Source organism: Pelodiscus sinensis, chromosome 2 (genome assembly GCF_049634645.1).
Source record: "Pelodiscus sinensis isolate JC-2024 chromosome 2, ASM4963464v1, whole genome shotgun sequence".
Classification (NCBI taxonomy): Eukaryota; Metazoa; Chordata; order Testudines; family Trionychidae; genus Pelodiscus; species Pelodiscus sinensis.
The window spans coordinates 69,260,369-69,281,015 of NC_134712.1; the positions used below are offsets into that span (position 1 = coordinate 69,260,369).

The 20,647-nt window shown below is 43.5% G+C and overlaps 1 protein-coding gene across 1 annotated transcript in view; it reads right to left on the minus strand.

The window, feature by feature from the left end:
- The window catches only part of LOC142826872 (uncharacterized), a 184,176-nt gene that overhangs the window by 12,699 nt on the left and 150,830 nt on the right, over positions 1–20,647 (minus strand). The window contains exon 4 of the mRNA XM_075919821.1: positions 6,958–11,314. Within this exon, the coding sequence (XP_075775936.1) occupies positions 6,958–8,028 (1,071 nt within the window). The 5' untranslated portion in view covers positions 8,029–11,314. The remainder of the gene's footprint in view (positions 1–6,957; positions 11,315–20,647) is intronic.

The window sequence follows — 20,647 nt, forward strand, 5'->3', positions numbered from 1 at the left end:
GGGGACCATGCGACTTGTTTCTGATACAACGGGCCTGTGATATTTTGGTTTCAAAGCAGAAAGCCTGACTGAAGCATCTTAGCACTTCATCTTGTAAACAGTTACTGATGAACTGAGGGACAAATTTTAGCTCACCCATATCACCCTTGCAGAGTTAAGGAGCCAGAACAGTCCCCTCCCATAAGGATGGCTAATTTATATAGCCATATTTCCCCTCCCCCATTATACGGACATAGATGGAAGCATTGATGGGGATATGAATCGAAGCAAGAGCAGAGTTCTCTGCTTTCCAACCATTCTGGACTGTGGAGGAGTCCACAGACCGTCATGCAAGACTGTAATAAAGCTACAGGCTACGTCTACATTGGCATGATTTTCCGGAAATGCTTTTAACGGAAAAGGTTTTCCGTTAAAAGTATTTCCGGAAAAGCGCGTCTAGATTGGCAGGACGCTTTTCCGGAAAAGCACTTTTTCCGGAAAAGCGTCCGTGGCCAATCTAGACGCGCTTTTCTGCAAAAAAGCCCAGATTGTCATTTTCGCGATCGGGGCTTTTTTGCGGAAAACACTACTGTGCTGTCTACACTGGCCCTTTTCCGGAACAGTTTTCCGGAAAAAGACTTTTGCCCGAACGGGAACAGCATAGTTTTTCCGGAAAAGCAGTATGATTTTACATTAGATCGTCAGTGCTTTTCCGGAGATTCAAGCGGCCAGTGTAGACAGCTGGCAAGTTTTTCCGGAAAAGCGGCTGATTTTCCGGAATAACTTGCCAGTGTAGACACAGCCACAGTGTCTTCTGGAGCTTAAAGCCAGATTTGGGATATGTAATACAAACAGGGCTAGCTTTAAATTAGCCAGCTTGCATACCAGAGCAGCAAAGCTGAAGAAGCGTAGGCTTTCATGCAAGCTAGCTGCCTGCATATTCAGCCAGGTTTCTGGGTGGGCTTGTACAGCCCACACTAATGCTGCCACAACTTCACTGCTCCAGGATCTGAGCTAGCTAGGTTCAAGTGGGCATGTAGGGACTATAGCAGTGTTTCTCAGAATGGTCTTCAGGCCCACTCTGAGAAAGCTGCTACTAGGCCACTCCAGTTTGTTTGCTTACCGGCTCTTCAATCACGAAGCCTCGCAGCTCCCATTGGCTCTGGTTTGCAATTTGCAGCCAAGGGGAGCAGCAGGAAACATGCAAGGCTCCATGGCTGCAGAGCCGGTAAGTAAACAAACTAGAGCAGCCCAGTAGCAGCTTTCTCAGAGTGGGTCTGCACCACTTTGAGAAACACTAGACTATAGTGTGGGTACACCCTTTGCCATCTTTGTTTTCCTGCGAAGTGCAGCACAGAATCTTGGCCGTAATATTTACCCTGGGAGAAGTCCGCTTCACTTCAGTCAGACTCACAACAGTAGCAAAAACGATGCTCAGCTGTAAGCATTTGCATTGTTACGCCATTAGTCACCTTTTCCTGTCCAGTTAACACCATTCAAATGAACATTATTAACTTCATGTTTCAGTCCATGCTTTTTGAAAGCCAGTTGTATACTACTGGGAGTTTGCCATGTCCTCCTTTTCATCTTTTCAAGCAGTAAAAAGCACCTATTCTCCTGATGTTAAGTGCTCCTGCTTTAATAGAATCAAAAACAATTCTACAAAATGCAAATCTCACATATCTCTGCTTTCCAAACTCCAGTTCAGATATGCTTCCACTCAGGCTGTCTTGTAGATGCCAAAACTTACAATATTGAGCAAGCAAACACAGAGAAGCCAAAATAAATCTAGCTATTTCACAGACACAATGTGAGGAGCCGAGCTAGCACTTTCAGTGTGGTGTAATTAAGGCCATAACTAGCATTACAGTGGGAATTCGCATACAGATTGTGACAGAAACTAATCTACTTGGCTTTGAAATGTTTCCTTAAAAAGAAATATTTTTATTCCAGTGTTTGTGCAAGAGGTAGAAAGCCTTCTGTCCTTGACACAGGAAGTAGATAACACCTGTCAGTAGAATTCAAACCACCTGCTCAGTCTTCCTTGGGGAATAAGGCCTGCAGCTGGCTACACACTCACCAGTTTATGCACTGCAAATTCTTTGCTTTCTTCTTCTTTTTTTTTAATAGTTTAAACTCAGACAACCCCCTTAGTCTTCACCCGAGAAAGCAACAAAAATTAGGCTAGAATTCAAAGGACACTAGTAGAGAGTTTTTGAAAGGTGGGAAAGCTGTTTTCCTCCATTTGACATTGCAAAACACAATTTTGCATTTTTTCGTGATTAGTGATCAGCATACAGCACTTGTTCCTAAAATGAAATCAGAGAGACTTAAGGACACAATGAAGAAACATGAAAATTAGAACCCCAATGTCTGTCCTCAAAAACCTAAAAAGTATTTTTTTTTAATCCAGAAACTTTGAGATCAGCTGTATGCACAAGAGATTAAGTGAAATGCCAAAAGTCACAGTTTCAATTGGATGTCATTACTCCACAATGTAGTTGTTCTGTGTTATTTTTGGTATAGCCCTAAATGAGCTGTACTACCATACCAGCCTTATAAGCATTTGCTTTAGGTTTTCTTACATTTAGAAAAAAAAAATCACAATTCATTCTGAATAAGGTTTTATAGAAATGATTGGATTATAAAGCAGAATGTTTCCCTTTGTGTGCACTTTTTTATGGATACCATAGAACTATGTAAGTGACCTCCCTGGCGCTCCCTCTCCCAGCCCCCTGCTTTGGATTTCTGTGAAGCATGAAGTGTTCTTTTAATGATCTGGAACCAGAGATTGGAGGGTAGAAGTGAGGAAAATGGGAGAGAGGAAAAATAATTTCACACTTAAAATCTGATAGGGTGGGCCAGTTCAGTAAAATAGAATATGATTTTTTTCTTTCCTGGGTAGAATACATTTATCTGGTGTTCCTTACGCATCATTCTGAACCAAATATCACCTTTCTTAACATATGCTGGAAAAGATGTCTAACTGTGGAAAAAAGCTGAGTCAGACAAATAAAAAGCAAAGCTCCCAGCATGAAATTGCTCAACAAAAAAAACGGTATAGATCATAACAAAAATGAAAAAGAACTCTCCGTGTCTATACTTGAATTCTTTGTCTAAATGAGCGCCACATGTCAGAGTTGCTCAAAAAGAAATTTTTTTTTCTTCTGAAGCTCACATACGGTACACAGTCCAACTCCAAAGAAATAATTACAGAAATGATACAACCAGCTTCATTGTTTGGGTCTGTTCAATAGCGTTCACTCCTTATCAAAGGTCCCCCTCATGACTGAATGCAGCACTGCCGGTGCTTTTCCTTTCTAACATCCCCCTGTGACCTGGGTCTATAATGGTCTGTTACCTCTGCCATCTAGCCTTCTGGTTAGATCGGCTCTTGGTCCATTTCTCTTTTGGGGCTAACATGAAATTAATTATGTCAACTCAAAACAGCCACCTGGGACATCAAAGCCCATTCTATAAACACTCGTACTTCATGGAAAGCCAAAGCCAATGTTGCCAAAGTTATACCCCTGCTAGGTTCCTTGAATTATGGTAGTAAGAGCCTTCCTTTTCTGCCCTGGGCTGACCAAGGACTGGTTTGTAGTAGAAGCAGTCCGCATTTATGTGGCCTGCTAGGCCCGGATTGACCACCACCTGCTCTTGTCCCTTCTAGGCACTGAACGAAAACTCACTGGCTCTGCCTACAGGATCATGGGAGCTCTCTGGAGGCATCCCCCAGAGGCCTGAACTACCATTTTTCCATTCAACCAGGCTCCTTTCTTAGAGTGGGGTGAGCAGAGACAGCGTGTGGCCTGCAGCAGGGGCAGCAAATGCTTAGTATTCCTGAGAGCAGAATCCTTAGGCCAGTTAAGTGCCATCTGCTACAGGCCAAAGGTGGTTTGTACAAAGTGCAAAAATATCAGACTTACAACCCCAAGTGCTGGGCTCTATCATCTGGGAGGAGATTATCAGATATACAGTAGCATGCATGAAGATCTCTCATTAAAGGCCTGAGCTAATTTCCCTTTACATCTATGGATATTTTTCTATTGACTTGAATGGAGTATAGATTAGAAACTAAGGGATGGCACTCATGAGAAAAGCCATTTTAAAAAATGAATATTCTGCCATTTATCAATGGTGTCCCACCCAGTCCTGCAGTGCTGGGATGTCAATGAGAGTTTTCATTGCACAATGATGGGATGGTCAGGACCCAAGCTTCTTTCCTGGGCACATAAAAGCCCTTATTTAAAATACATGAGATTCTGGTAAAGAGCAATAATTTTCTGTTGTATATTAATATTCAAGCAGCACCAACACGCATGATGTCTACACACCCTTATATTCATGAATTAAATTAGAATAAATTGACTAGGGAGGTTGTGAAATCTCCATCAGTGGTGATATTTAAGAGCAGGTGTGAGGGCTGTTCCCCACTCTGGGATTCCGAGTGCAGAAGGTGGGGGCCAGCAAGAGACCTTAAATACGTTGCCTCTATAGGCTTCTGCTTAAAAAACCTCCCCAAGGTTACAGATTCCCTGGCCTTGGGAGATAGGCTGCCACCACTAAGTGAATTAAGAAAAACCCTGAAAAACAGGAAGAAACACTTGAACTTCTTTCCAAGGGGTACCCCAAACTCTTTTACCACAAGAGAGCTTGAAAAAAAAAGAAACAAAAAAACACAGAAAACAAACTGTGTCTCTGATAGCTGATCTCTCAGGCTAGGCAGACACACACAGAGACCTCCTGTTACCTTCCAGGACACAAGAATCAAATCATCGCCTTTAAAAAGGTGATTTTATTAACAAAACAAAAATATATACTTGGTTGCTAGATGTCACAGAGCAACTGAGAAAGAGCAGATTAAAACACAGAAAAAAATGGTATTTCTGGAACAGCTTGGCTACGTCTACACTGGCATGATTTTCCGGAAATGCTTTTAACAGAAAAGTTTTCTGTTAAAAGCATTTTCAGAAAAGCACGTCTAGATTGGCAAGGACGCTTTTCCGCAAAAGCACTTTTTGCGGAAAAGCGTCCATGCCAATCTAGACGTGGTTTTGCGCAAAAAAGCCCCGATTGCCATTTTAGCCATCGGGGCTTTTTTGCGCAAAACAGTACTGTGCTGTCTACACTGGCCCTCTTGCGCAAATGATTTGCGCAAGAGGGCTTTTGCCCGAACGGGAGCAGCACAGTATTTCCGCAAGAACACTGACGATCTTACATAGAATCATAGAATCATAGAATCATAGGACTGGAAGGGACCTCGAGAGGTCATCGAATCCAGCCCCCTGCCCTCAAGGCAGGATCAAGCTCCGTCTACACCATCCCTGACAGATGTCTATCTAACCTGTTCTTAAATATCTCCAGAGAGGGAGATTCCACCACCTCCCTTGGCAATTTATTCCAATATTTGACCACCCTGACAGTTAGGAATTTTTTCCTAATGTCCAATCTAAACCTCCCCTGCTGCACTTTAAGCCCATTACTCCTTGTCCTGTCCTCAGAAACCAAGAGGAACAAATTTTCTCCTTCCTCCTTGTGACACCCTTTTAGATATTTGAAAGCCGCTATCATGTCCCCCCTTAATCTTCTTTTTTCCAAACTAAACAAGCCCAGTTCATGAAGCCTGGCTTCATAGGTCATGTTCTCTAAACCTTTAATCATTCTTGTCGCTCTTCTCTGTACCCTTTCCAATTTCTCCACATCTTTCTTGAAATGTGGCGCCCAGAACTGGACACAGTACTCCAGCTGAGGCCTAACTAGTGCAGAGTAGAGCGGCAGAATGACTTCACGAGTTTTGCTTACAACACACCTGTTAATACAACCTAGAATCATATTTGCTTTTTTTGCAACAGCATCACACTGTTGACTCATATTCAACTTGTGGTCCACTATGACCCCTAGATCCCTTTCTGCCATGCTCCTTCCTAGACAGTCGCTTCCCATCTTGTATGTATGGAACTGATTGTTCCTTCCTAAGTGGAGCACTTTGCATTTCTCTCTATTAAACCTCATCCTGTTTACCTCCGACCATTTCTCTAACTTGCTAAGGTCATTCTGAATTATGTCCCTATCCTCCAAAGAAGTCGCAACCCCACCCAGTTTGGTATCATCTGCAAACTTAATAAGCGTACTCTCTATCCCAATATCTACATCATTGATGAAGATATTGAACAGTATGGGTCCCAAAACAGACCCTTGAGGAACTCCACTTGTTATCCCTTTCCAGCAGGATTTAGAACCGTTAACAACCACTCTCTGACTACGGTTATCCAGCCAATTATGCACCCACCTTATCGTGGCCCTATCTAAGTTATATTTGCCTAGTTTATCAATAAGAATATCATGCGAGACCGTATCAAATGCCTTACTAAAGTCTAGGTATATGACATCCACCGCTTCTCCCTTATCCACAAGGCTCGTTATCTTATCAAAGAAAGCTATCAGATTAGTTTGGCATGACTTGTTCTTCACAAACCCATGCTGGCTATTCCCTATCACTTTATTACCTTCCAAGTGTTTGCATATGATTTCCTTAATTACCTGCTCCATTATCTTCCCTGGGACAGACGTTAAACTGACCGGTCTATAGTTTCCTGGGTTGTTCTTATTCCCCTTTTTATAGATGGGCACAATATTTGCCCTTTTCCAGTCTTCTGGAATCTCCCCTGTCTGCCACGATTTTTCAAAGATCATAGCTAAAGGCTCAGATACCTCCTCTATCAGCTCCTTGAGTATCCTGGGATGCATTTCATCAGGACCTGGTGACTTGCTGACATCTAACTTTCCTAAGTGATTTTTAACTTGTTCTTTGTGTATCCTATCTTCTAAACTTACCCTCTCTCTGCTTGTATTCACTACGTTAGGCACACCTCCAGACTTCTCGGTGAAGACCGAAACAAAGAAGTCATTGAGCATCTCCGCCATTTCCAAGTTTCCTGTTACTGCTTCTCCCTCCTCACTAAGCAGTGGGCCTACCCTGTCCTTGGTCTTCCTCTTGCTTCTAATGTATTTATAAAAGGTCTTCTTGTTTCCCTTTATGCCTGTAGCTAGTTTGATCTCATTTTGTGCCTTTGCCTTTCTAATCTTGCCCCTGCATTCCCGTGTTGCTTGCCTATATTCATCCTTTGTTATTTGTCCTAGTTTCCATTTTTTATATGACTCCTTTTTTATTTTGAGATTGTGCAAGATCTCCTTGTTAAGCCAAGCTGGTCTTTTGCCATATTTTCTATCTTTCCTACACAGCGGAATTGTTTGCTTTTGGGCCCTTAACAACGTCCCTTTGAAATACTTCCAACTCTCCTCAGTTGTTTTTCCCTTCAGTCTTGCTTCCCATGGGACCTTACCTACAAGTTCTCTGAGCTTATCAAAATCTGCCTTCCTGAAATCCATTACCTCAATTGTGCTGGTCTCCCTTCTACCTTTCCTTAAGATCATGAACTCTATTATTTCGTGATCACTGTCCCCTATACTGTCTTCCACTTTCAAGTTCTCAACTAGTTCCTCCCTATTTGTTAAAACCAAATCCAGAACAGCTTCTCCTCTGGTAGCTTTTTCAACCTTCTGAAACAGAAAGTTGTCTCCAATGTAGTCCAAAAACTTATTGGATAGCCTGTGCCCCGCTGTGTTAGTTTCCCAACATATGTCTGGATAGTTGAAGTCCCCCATCACCACCAAATCTTGGGCTTTGGATAGTTTTGTTAATTGTTTAAAAAAGGCCTCATCCACCTCTTCCACCTGGCTAGGTGGCCTGTAGTAGACTCCTAGCATGATATCACCCTCGTTTTTTACCCCTTTTAGCTTAACCCAGAGACTCTCTACACAGCTATCTCCTACATTCATCTCCACTTCAGTCCAAGTGTGTACATTTTTAATATACAAGGCAACCCCTCCTCCCTTTTTTCCCTGTCTGTCCTTCCTGAGCAAGCCGTACCCTTCCATACCAACATTCCAATCATGCGTCCCATCCCACCAGGTTTCTGTAATACCAATGATATCATAGTTGTATTTATTGGTTAGCAATTCCAGTTCTTCCTGCTTATTACCCATACTTCTCGCATTTGTATATAGGCATCTAAGATACTGATTTGATCTTGCCTCCCTGTTGTGCCCTGACCCTCCTTTCTCCTTGCCATTATAGGCCGTAGTCCCCCCTATTTCCAACCCATCTCCCAGTCCCGCACATTCAGCACTTACCTGTGGGCTTTGCTCACCTGCCCCCGACAAACCTAGTTTAAAGCCCTCCTCACAAGGTTAGCCAGTCTGTGTCCAAACAAGGCCTTCCCGCTCCTGGAAAGGTGAACTCCATCTCCGCCAACCAGTCCTTCCTGGAAGAGCACCCCGTGATCAAGGAAGCCGAATCCCTCCTGGTGACACCATCGTCGCAGCCAGGCATTCACCTCCAGAATGCACCTCTCTCTGCCCGGGCCCCTACCTTTGACAGGAAGGATAGAAGAGAATACCACCTGCGCTCCAAACTCCTTCACCCGTACTCCCAAAGCCCTGTAGTCACACTTGATCAGTGTCCACGGGGGAGGGAGGGAGGGGGAGAGGGAGTGGGAGGAGGAGCAATAGCAGGAGATGAAGCAAAGGCTGGAGCAGTAGGAGGCAGCATGGTCTGCACAAGAGTGTGCTCATCATTGCACAGCTCCTGCCAGCTCTCCCACCGTAGTCGCAGGTCCTCCTCCACCTAGCATTGGATGGTATTGTGCAGGGCTCACAGTGCTGCCAGGTGCTGTCGCTGGTACTCGTTCATTGGACATGTGTGCCTGCGGAAGCCTCGGGTGCGGGAGGATGTCCCGGATGTCTCCACTTGCAGTTGGTCTGGCTGTGGAGAATATGTGGAGAATAAAGACAGATGGTCAGTCATCTCAGGGGACACAGTGCCTGAAGCCCAGCTCCCATCTGCAAACCAAGAGCAACAGTTCTCGGTGCCATCACAACTGATGTGCTTGGCGCCATGCCATGTGTGCTATGGCCAGTGGTCCCTGATGTCCCCAGGAGTGGGGGCTGCCCTGAGACTGTGGGCATGCCCCTTTGCCATGTGCGGGAGTGCTGTGTGTGTGTATGGATATCTTCGGCCTCCTTCTAGAGGTGGCTTGTGGAGAGGGTCCCATCCTGGGGTCAGGAGCATGTCAGGTCCCTCCAGACACTCTGCAGCCAATAGCCCTAGGGTCTTCTGTTGCAGCCTGCTGTGGCCCATGCCCAAAAGTGGCACAGCACATGCTCCCACATGCACAGGTTGCTGCGTGACCTGTGGCCAGCAAGAGCCAAGCATGGAGCGCCTAGCTCCTCCCACCCCCTGCATGAAAGGAAAGAGATGGCACTCACATGATGTTCCTTCCCCAGCCTTGAACAATGTCTGGGAGATGTTCACAGGGAGGCCTGGGGCTCCTGAGTCACCTCTGTGCTCAGACTGGCCTCATCCAGGTCCTAGGCCTCCTCATTGCTTTTGTCTGTTCCCCCAGTGAGGATGACAACTTGCGTCTCCAGCCCAGAATCTATAACTGTGGAGGGGAAGGGACTGCCCTGCCCCCCAGGATGCAGTCTAGCTCATTAAAATAAGAGCAGGTGTGGGGCTCTGCCCTGGATCTGGAACTGTCCTCCTTGGCCCTGGCATAAGCCTGGCAGAGCTCCTTGACCTTCAACCGCGCCTGTTCTTGGGTGTAGATGTGGCCTTTGTTCCCCAGGCTGTCTGCCATGCGGCCATAGACATCCACGTTCCTACGTTTGGTGCGGAGATCCTAGAGGTTAGTCTTGTCCCCCCAAACTTCAATAAGGTCCAGGACCTCCGTACCAGATCAGGAAGGTGCATGTCATTTGCAGCCTCTGGCAGGCTCCTTGGAACTGTCTGAATACTCCCAGGGCGCAGTGGAGAGCTGGCTGGCATCATCACAATGACTCATCCTAAGACTAAATGATGTCAGGGGCAGCTGCAGGGTGGCTCAGGGCTGTCAGGCCTATTGTGAGCCACAAACCCTGTCTGCAGAGTCTGCAGTTTTAAGGGTTCCAGGGGAGGAGGGGAGATTGAATTTTCCTCTGTGTGGACAGAGCCGCTAGCAGGGCACCCTGGGAAGGGCTGGAGGCCCCCTATTCCCTGTCTACACAGCCCCTATTCCAAAATAGCTATTTAGGAATAGATGCTATTCCTCATAGAATAGGGTTTACAGAACTCAAAATAAGATGTCCGCTATTTTGAAATTATTTTTAAATAGAGGTTTGGCTATGTAGATGCTCACAAAGTTATTTCGGCATAGCAGTCATTATTCCGAGATAACTTTGCTATGTAGAGATACCCTACAATGAAATCTATAGCAATTTTTAAGAGGAGACAAAAGCAAACAAGTATAGGTTACAACAGAATGTCATGCGTAGTTCTGGTAATAAATTCCTTGTCTTTTTCCCCCCACCTTTTCCTAGTCTTTAAAGAACAGTCTGGTGAAAGCTTGGGTGTCTGTACATGGAGATTAAAACAGCTTGTGTTTTAAAGGACTTTAATGAAGTCCAGAACAAATTAACCAGAAGTACTACAACCAAAAGCCTATTAATACTGCTACACTGGGGACCTCTTAAAAGCTCATAGTTTTGGTGTATTCCAAGTTTCTTCTTGCACAGTATTTGGAACAGGATGTGGGTTGAGAAGGTTTCTAAGGTTCTCAGTACAGTAGTTGTTAACCTTATGATTGTTTTTCATTGAAATTATAAAATGATCATTGTTCCCCAGTTTGATTTCCTAGAGGATTTTATTTCTTTATAAGGTGTATGTTTCAAGGTATAAAATGGCACATAGTGGGTTTTGTTTAATCTCTCTCTCCAGAGTCAAGTTAATAAGAGTAAATGTCTTAAAACCAGACCTCACAGTTAGGACGTTTTTGTACCGTTGCACCTAGCTCTTCCCTCTTGGACCACCCCAATAATTCCTCTGACCATGTTTTTGAAGTTTTCATATAGAGCACGTCTATACTTACGCAGTCAATTTTCTAGCATTCAATTTAGCGGGTCTAGTATAGACCCGTAAATCGAACACCGAGGGCACCTCCTCCCAGCAACCGATACTCTTTCTGCAAGGAGTAAGGATGCCACCATGGCTCAGCTTAAGGTAAGCTGACTCCAGCTACACATTTTACATAGCTGGAGTTGTGTACCTTAAGCTGACCATTTTGATCTAGTATAGACCTGGCTATACTGTATTACCAAGACATACACAGAGTGGGGTGAGCCAAGAATGGACTTACCTCTCAGTGTCCTTCCTTGGGAGGGAGACTTCATCTGACTTACCTTACTTTCATGGAGAACCTGAGTAGTCACTGTTGAGGGACTGATCTAAAGTATGTTCCTAGTAAAGAAGGGAGGAATAACTCAACAATACTCATTTTAAATCTTTATTAAAACTTAACAATACAGAAGGGGACTAGGGAAAATAGCCTCTCTTCTGTGCAGTTTTCAAAATTCAACAAAATCTCAGACAAAAACCTCGGTATTTTTCAATAAAATAGCTCTCAATGTACACATATCCAAATGTTGAGGGAGCTAATTAGCAGCTTAATTTGGGTTTTCAGATAACAAAGAGTATACTTTTTCAACTTCATTAAATTTAAAAAAGAAGAAAAACATCCTCCACATTTCATTAATCATTCCAATAGAAATAAATCATATAAACTAAACATGTGCCAAAGAAGTCAGTTCATATTCAATTACTATCATATTGTTAATTTACCAAGTCTCAACAAAAAGGAGCACTATGTCCAATCAATGTAATTTGGCCAACATTAGGTAACTGATGTTTAAATTTAGTTTCTTAAATCAATATTTGGACAACTAAATTGGTGGCCTCATCTTCAGAGGTGCTGAGCACATGCGGCGCCAGCTGATTTCAGGAAATAAAGGCCCAGACCCTTTGAAATATTTATACTCCCAGCTTCTCATTTCAAACAGTATTACATCAGCATGCACTAGGAAACTTTAGCACACACCAGTAGAATCCACACAGGATATTTATCACATGCTGGTGCATGCTAAAATTTACACCCCACTGGTGTAACACCCTGTGTAGGCAAGTCCTTACGGGACAAACATGAATTTACGAGTCTGATTTTAGGCATGGAGATTCATCTCAGGTATTGCCATTTGTGCTTAAAAGTTCATAGAAAAGAATAGTTATGAATATAGGTCCCTTCTGTCGGGATATCACCACAAACACGGAACAGCATGAGTCAATCAATAATAGGTAAACCACATCAATAGTAGATGGAATTCATTTTGTCCAGTAAAGGAATACCTTCACCATTGTTTAAATGGGTAATGTCACATTGATTTCTTACCCATCAAGAACAACATATATCTGCTTTCTGTTAACCTTTATTACTCCTCCAGGAGAATATAAAACGTAAGAATAGCCATACTTGGTCCAAACATAAGAACAAAGGTCCACCTAGCCCAGGATCCTCTTTTACGACAGTGGTCAATGCCAGGTGCCCCAGAGGGAATGAAGAGAACAGATCATTATCAAGTGATCTATCCACTGTCATCCATTCCCACCTTCTGAAACACAGAGGCTAGGGAGATGATCCTTGCCCATCCTGGCTAATAGACATTGATGGGCCTATCCTCCGTGAATTCCTTTTTAAACCCTGTTATAGTCTTGGCCTTCACAACATCCTCTGGCAAGGAGTTCCACTGCATTGTGTGAAGAGCAGGATCCTCTGAGTCCTTGTGGAGCTCTAAGACACCTTCCACCTTTTGACAACTGACAAACATAAGAAGTCTCTACCTAGCTCCCTATAGAGCCTGTCATTGCTGTTCCTTGAGTCAGTCAGAAGAATCAGTAAAGGTCCATGATGAGCACCGATGCCTTCTCCGGTCATGGCTGAATGTACAACCTGAACAGTTCTCCAAGGGCCTGCTTGCCTGGTATTGATGTCAAAGAGATCCAAAACTCAGATCTCCTGCCTGGCATCATGCTGTGCCACTTCCAGCACACATCTGTTACATGGCAACGAGCGCCAACAATTCCCTTAGTTACTAATAATGCCCATCAGATTTCTCGTGCCCTTCATGTCTTTGAAGCCAAATGTTTATCAAAATATATCATCTAACAAGCAATATTGAAATTGTTCTTCTTATGACATTAAACGGGCCCTAATCTGCCACCTCTACTTACCTCTGTTCAGTACCAGTTAAAAGAAGCGACTACTTGCAGAATCCAAGTAAATAATTAAGGATGGGATTTTCAACAGCACACAGCATTGACCCAACTCTGCTCCCATTTAAGACAATGGCAACTGAGCTCCATGGGAGGCAAGATAGAGCAAAGTGGAGCAAATTTCTTTCGAGTGCACCCCCTGATTTCCAATGGCTATCACTGAATCTGTTTATTTTGGCCAAGTTCTGATGTCTCTTCCTGTGACTGATATTGCCAACCTTCCAATGCTGCCTTATCATTCAAGCGTGACAGGTAAAATTCATCTTTGGTCCTGCACAGGGCTGTGTGCACAGCCTAAGTTCTATTAATGCCTGATGTTAAGGGAGACCACCTGCACTGAGAAAAATTTTGCCCCAGTAGGAAATCAAAGGAAGTGGAAACAGAGGAAGGCTGGGTTTTCCCAGAAATTATGGAAAGTTTTGACTTCGTGTATGTCTTTGACCCAAAAAGAGTTCTCAAAGGAAAATAATGCTCTCTTTGCCTCACACTTTCCAAAATGGAACAAAACTTTTAAAAGGTTTTTAATACTAAAAAGCCTTGGTATTCTACAGGGTTTAAAATTATAGGTTCCTGCTTATTCCATCCCTAGACACTAGCCAAATATAATAATGTAGGGAACATAATGCCAGTTTAGCAGGTTTGGAAATAATGTCGTGTTTCTTAATACAGAGCACTTTCCCATGTTCTCTTCTGTCCTTCTTTGGAATGGTGATGTGGCAATGTCTGGCTGGCAAGGTGCAGTGAATGACAACAGTGAATTACTGAGTAAATGACCCTGCCTATCTGCACTGGGTTCCTATTGTATTATTGTAATGCATAGTTAAGCTCATGGGTGACTAATCATAACTGTCACAAATGATATATTATTTTATTTTGATATAGTCTCTCTTCCCACCACTATTGCAAGTCTACAGCCACCAGATCAAGATATGATTAATAATTTGTCAAGCTTCTGTAGGGAGGAGATGGTACCTGTATATCTTCATAATATAAGCTAAAACAGGACACCCCAAAGTTCTGTGTGTTACGCCTTTATTATAGCTAATGAAGTAGCCCACACCTTATCAAACAAGTACCAAGCTGTTACAGTTGTTTGTTCACATTTGGCTAAGCTTTAGCTATTTTTATGGAAGAACAAGAGGAAATCGTTCCATAATGTAGGTTGTTCATCCTTTGACATTAGCTTCATCATATGTGTGCAAGGATTTAAATATTTTTTCTTAAGAGAAATAAAACAGCTCACTTCTGGATCAGGATCCCCACCTCCCAAGTACAACACCCTGAAATTCCAGGTGTAAACTGCTGAAATTCTGAAATTGACCACTTTTAAGATAATATGGCTGTGAAATTGACCAAAGTGAACCATGATTTTGGTAGGGCCCTAGACATATGGATCTGAATAAATTCTCCCTAGGTAGCTAGCTGGAAGAGGGAGAGACATCAGGAGCAGACTGTATTTACATGAATACACCTATTCTGCTTAGCTATCCAGCAGACAGAGCATTGTTGTTCGAAGTGATCAACTGTGGCTGGTGCCGGGTTATAAATCACTTTAGGACTGAACGCATGGGGTAGTGAAATTGTTGTCATCAATATAGTTGTTTCTGTATAGCTAAAGAGGAGCAGAACTGTGCTTAACCTGTTCCGAATGAGGGGTTCACCCGCAATTGAAAGGACCTTCTTAAGCCAAGTTCTTGAACTCCAGATCCCTGTGAAAGTAAGAGAGGCAGAGAGAATATCCCATCCAGGATGTGTGAACTGTCTCTAAATATCCCCTGTCTGGTTTAATGTGTGTTCTTCCCATTCTTCAAAGAAAGAACTAAACAGGCTACATTAGGAGCCTCTTTAGTATTTTAAATGCTCAGTCAGAGCTGAAATCCGTTATAGTGGGACAGTGTTTTTGCTCCCCAACCTGCTAAGAGCTAAAATTCGCTTATAATATGTCTACACGGCAGTGTTATTTCGGAATAACTGAATAACACTACAAGCCTTTATTTCAAAATAATGTTGAGCTGGAGGACTTCTTACTCCAACTCCTGCAACCCTCATTTTACGAGGAGTAAGGGAAGTCAAAGGAAGAATGTTCTTCCTTGGACTTCCTGCTGAGTAGACAGCGCCAAAAGCCGAATTAAGCTTTTTCAACTTAATCTACGCAATTGACGTAGCTCAAGTGGCATGGCTTAATTTGACTTTTGGCCTTCTGTGTAGACATGCCCTAAGAGACTGACCTGAGGAGGTCATAGCAGAGAGACAGGTGGCAGCCAGTTAAAGCATCAAGCAGGCAGCTGACAGGAGCAGCCACTTCTCACTGATCAAGAGCAACCACTGTGAGTATAGTGTAGTAAGGGAGCAGAGGGCGGCAAAGGAACTCTGGTTATAGAACTCAAGAACAGGAGGCACAAGGCACTGCCTCTCACATGGTAAGATGAATGTGCTGCTCCCAGTTTTATGTTTATGAATCCTGCTCATTAATCCTAATTAATGTCAGGTGGTTTCTCTCTTTTCATTAAAAGTTTCTTTTCTGAACTCAGACACTGTGCTTGCGAGCAGAGACACATTGTCTCTCAAAGGGGCCCAGAGTGGTATGTAATTTTCTCAGGTTCCTGGGTGAGAGCTTGAAATGGCTCTGTATTCAATTGATAGAGAGGAGCCCCTAGATATTGAACCCAACAGTGGTTGCTGCTTGATGTACCTTGCAGAACAGTTACATATGTAAGACATAGGGGGTACATAAACTGGTCTGGTTAGCACTGGTGAGGCCTCAGCTGGAGTGCTGTGTTCAACTCTGGCTGCAACACCTTAGGAAAGATGTGGACAAATTGGAGGGAGTCAAGAGGAGAGCAACAAAAATGATAAAAGGGTTGAAATACCTGACCTATGAGGAACCATTAAAAAAACTGGGTATGTTCAGTCTTGAGAAAAGAAGGGTGGGGGGGAGGGACTGATAAAGTTCAAATGTATTAAAGGATGTTAGAAGGGAGAACTGTGGGCAGTTGTTTTCCTTGTCCTCCAAAGACATGGCAGGAAGTAATGAGCTTAATCAGAAAGAAGAGAGATTCAGGTTAGATATAAAGAAAAACTTTCTTGCTCTGGTTTAGCTCTGAAATAGGCTTCCAAGGGAAGCTGTGGAATCCCCATCATTGGATGGTTTTAAGAACAGGTTAGAGAAACAGCAGTCAGGGATGGTCCTCGGTTACTTGGCCCTGCCTTAACACAGAGGGGCTGGACTCGAAGACTTCTTGAGGCCGCTTCCAGCCCTACATTTCTATGAGTCTATGTCTTTAAAATCCCCAAGAGGTTTCCCCCAGTGCAAGAACTGAGGCAGACAAAACAGCTGGATGTGCCAGGGCTAGGTTGGAGATTGGAGGGGTGTATTAGGGTAGAACCACTGCACACAGTGATGTGCAATTTCTGGGCAGCACAGCAGGCCATAGGCATCCAGGGACAAACTCCCAACTTAGACACACACTCTAAGGCTACAGCTACACTACAAGGTTTAGCTCCACACTTCAAGTGCATTTTTGCACAAGCAAATTGGCAGAACACAGGGCTTTTTCCGGTAGAGTTATTCCTCTCCCCATAAGGGCACTACAGCTTGCACTACAGCTCTTGCACAAAAAGGCATGTGTGGACGCTCTGGAAGGGTTTTTGTGCAAGAAACCCCTATTGGCAAAAACACAGGTGCTCTGATGGGCATTCTGTGAATGGCCACCAGAGCTTTCTTGCACAAGAGTGTCCATGCAATCTGGATGCTCTCTTGCACAAAAGCACATTGCTCTTGTGATGTGCTTTGAGGTCTGGCCACGCTTTTGCACAAGAAGTTTTGCGGAAGATCTCTTCCGCAAAAGGCTGCTTGCGCAAAAACTCTGCAGTGTAGACAAAGCCCAAGGCTTTCTATATTATGCTGGGGGCTGTGGAGCAGGCAAAGACTGGAAGGGCACCAAAGTGGCTGAAAAGGACTATGACTCCATTCCCTATAGATGCCAGCCAGATTCTCAGCCTTAGTACTTCAATGGCCATATTTACTTAAAAATAACTTTGAGCATTAAGTAGTACACAATCTTGAGCAGTCCCAGACTGTTATAACATATTTTTAATACAAAAGAACCTAGGAAGCTTGAGTAGCACATTCCACCTCCTTAGCTTCCCCAGAACTTGCATGGGGCATAATAGTAAGCAAAAACTTCCCATGCAAACCTTGCAACTGGCATCTGCAGCTACACCAGAGGAGTCTTAGCCAGGCCTGGTCTATTATACCCATTAATGGATGGGTCTAGACTGGCAAGATTTTGCGCAAAAGCGACCGTTTTTGCGCAAAAACTTGCCAGCTGTCTACACTGGCCACTTGAATTTGCGCAAGAGAACTGACATTCTAATGTAAGAATTCAGTGCTTCTTGCGCAAATACTTTGACACTCCCTGCTCAGGGATAAGCTCTCTTGCGCAAGAATACTTGCGCAAGAGGGCCAGTGTAGACAGGCACCTTAATTTTTTGCGCAAGAAAGCCCGATGGCTAAAATGGCCATTGGAGCTTTCTTGCGCAAAAACGTGTCTATACTGGGCATGGATGCTTTTGCGCAAAAGCACTCTTTGCGCAAAAGCATCCGTGCCAATCTAGGCGCTCTTTTGCAGAAATACTTTTAATAGAAAAGCTTTTCTGTTAAAAGTATTTCCACAAAATCATGCCAGTCTAGACGCAGCCATTGCCTATGCTCTCCTTTACATTACAACATTCCTTTACATTTCAGGACATGCAATGGTAACTGTGGTCCACTCATTGACCTCAGTTGTCGGTGTTTGTGCAGCTTTGTAGCATAATGGAGTCCTGGTAGGAGCTTTTGGATGCATCTGCAATATAAATACAGGCAGTCCCCGGGCTACATGGATCCGACTTACATCGGATCCCTACTTACAAACGGGGTGAGGCAACCCCGCACTAGCTGCTTCCCCCCAGCAGACCAGGGAGATGTGAAGCTAGCGCCCCTCCCAGCAGACCAGGGAAACTCGGAGCGGCTTTTCTCAGCAGACACCTCATCTTGAGAATAAAGGACTGAGGGAAGTGAGGTGTGGGAGAATAAAACTGAGCCCTGGAGAAATGTTTGGCTAGAGTTTCCCCTACAATATGTACCAGTTCCGACTTACATACAAATTCAACTTAAGAACAAACCTACAGTCCCTATCTTGTACGTAACCCGGGGACTGCCTGTAATCATAATAAATAAATTCATAACCATTTAATTATAGAACTATTATAAGAGCTCAACTAGTTTCCCATCAATTAATAATATATACATTTCAGAATAACCCAGAGTAGGTGATTAGGTCTTTGCTTTCATTCTCCTTTGTTCTTTGCCCTTTTCTTCGCTTATCTGCATTTTGTGCTCCATCAAATGGTTGTGAATTCTAGAGAAACTCAGGCCTTGGTGGTTCTCAGATATAACATACCCCAGACAGTCCTTTCTACTGGGGTAAATAGGCAAAACTCAGCAGAAATCCATGGGGCTTCATCCCTTCTCTCCAGCTGAGATTTTGGCTCAGAATATATAGCTAAGCCACATGCAAGCTTGAAAGTTTTGTTTAATAATAAGACAACCTAGACTCATGCACAGTACTTCTATTGATGCTGATGTGGATTCTAGGGGAGTGTATATGCTGTACATGCACATCTATATATCCTATGTTTGTAGAAACATGTTTATTGTATTTTAAAATAAATAAATGCAGTGGACCATATCCCCAGCATGTATAAATCAGTGTCGTTCCAATTACTTCTTTACCAGGGTAACAGCTCATCCCAGAATCATGTAATCTTTTGACTCTAAAAATGCTGCCCAAATGTTATGTCATAAAGTGTGCATAAAATGAGGCAAACTATCACAATGTTATCTTTTTTCTGTTGATACAATCTATAACAATTGCTGCTATAGAATATTAGGAAGACTTACAAAATCAAGTACATAATTCATAATTCATGTTCTCAAGATATAATTTGTCAAACTGGGAAGGAAGGAGAGAAAGAAGGTATTTTTTGCCATTGACAAGTCACATATTTCCACAATATGCTTAACTTAACATGAACCAGAAGATAGTGATAACATATGCATATAGTCACGTTCTTATATTTCTCCGGAGAGGGTTTTTAAATGTTCAATAAATGCTTCCCAGACAAGACTGAGTTCACAGTATAAGTCTTGTCTTCTGAATGCTGGTTACTTCATTTTGTGACTCTTCTTGTCAGTTACTAGCTCTCTGCAAACTGTGGAAAATCAATTCACTGCTGCAGATTTTCCCACTATTTCTATCAAGTGCAGAAGTTTTTGATCCATGCTTATTGCTATGGAATTGTTTTTCCCCAGCACTAAGTTCTGTTTTGCAGTGAGACCCAGAACCAAATATTCAGCCACTTAGAGCACCTTTTGGCATTTTCAGGGCACTATAATACCTCAAGAGGATTCAAAGCCCTGGTTTGAAACAAATAAGCATCAAAAAGTACAAATGTGTGTTCAAACTTCTCTAAACCCTGTTTGGGCTCCAGCTGCATGAGATCAGGTTTTCCTCTGATATCTCCAATAGTCCCTGCTCATGGTTTAGCTGCAAATAATATCTGAACGGTATTTTGTTGAAATGCTACCGCTTCCACTCTTGGACTAATGCAGGCACTACTGAGGTGAAAACTAAAGACATGTCAATTAAATAATAACAAATGTCAAACCCTTCTAGCAAAGAGAGACAGAAAGCAGTAGAAGTTTGTGAGCTGTTACAGGTAGAAGAAAACAATAAAAAGGTTTATAGTAGAGGCAGGGCTGCCAACAGTATTGTCAGGCCCCTAGGCAAGGTGGGGGTATCTCTGGGCCCCCCTGAAGGAGTAAGGCCTCAGGCAGAAGAGGCAGGGCTTGGAGGTAGACTCCTGCAAGCAGCCCTTCAGTGCTGCCTGGCCCACGCTGTCCAGGGCTCCAGTGGTGATTTAAAGGACTTGCGGCTCCGGCTGGGGCTACTGCTGTGATAGAGACTGGGAGTTCTACAACTTTTTAAATCACTAGGCCCCTGGGCAGCTGCCCTTTTTGTCCTCCTGCCCCAGAATAGAGGCATGAAATGTAAGGCATGGGAGTAATGGATGTCTCAGGAGACTGGTACTGCACTGCATCTCTTCCCCTATAGACTGCTGGGTTCAAACCCACGTCAGCTTAGTAGTGACTGAAATTTGAAACCTGTACCTTGTAATTGCTATGTGATGGCCTCTCTAGAATGGCTTTGGCATTCTCTGCCTGGCTTCCAGGGGACAAATAACCACCCCACAAAGAAAAAACCCTTGTTATCCATTCTCATCAAGTAGGCAAAGGACTGGATGCACAGAAACTGAACCAACCTATCCGTCTCTGGAGATAATCCCTCCAGCATGGGGCTGGGGAACACTGGCTGAGCCATGTGAAGGAATTGCTTCCTGTGTCATATCTAATCAGGACTTAAC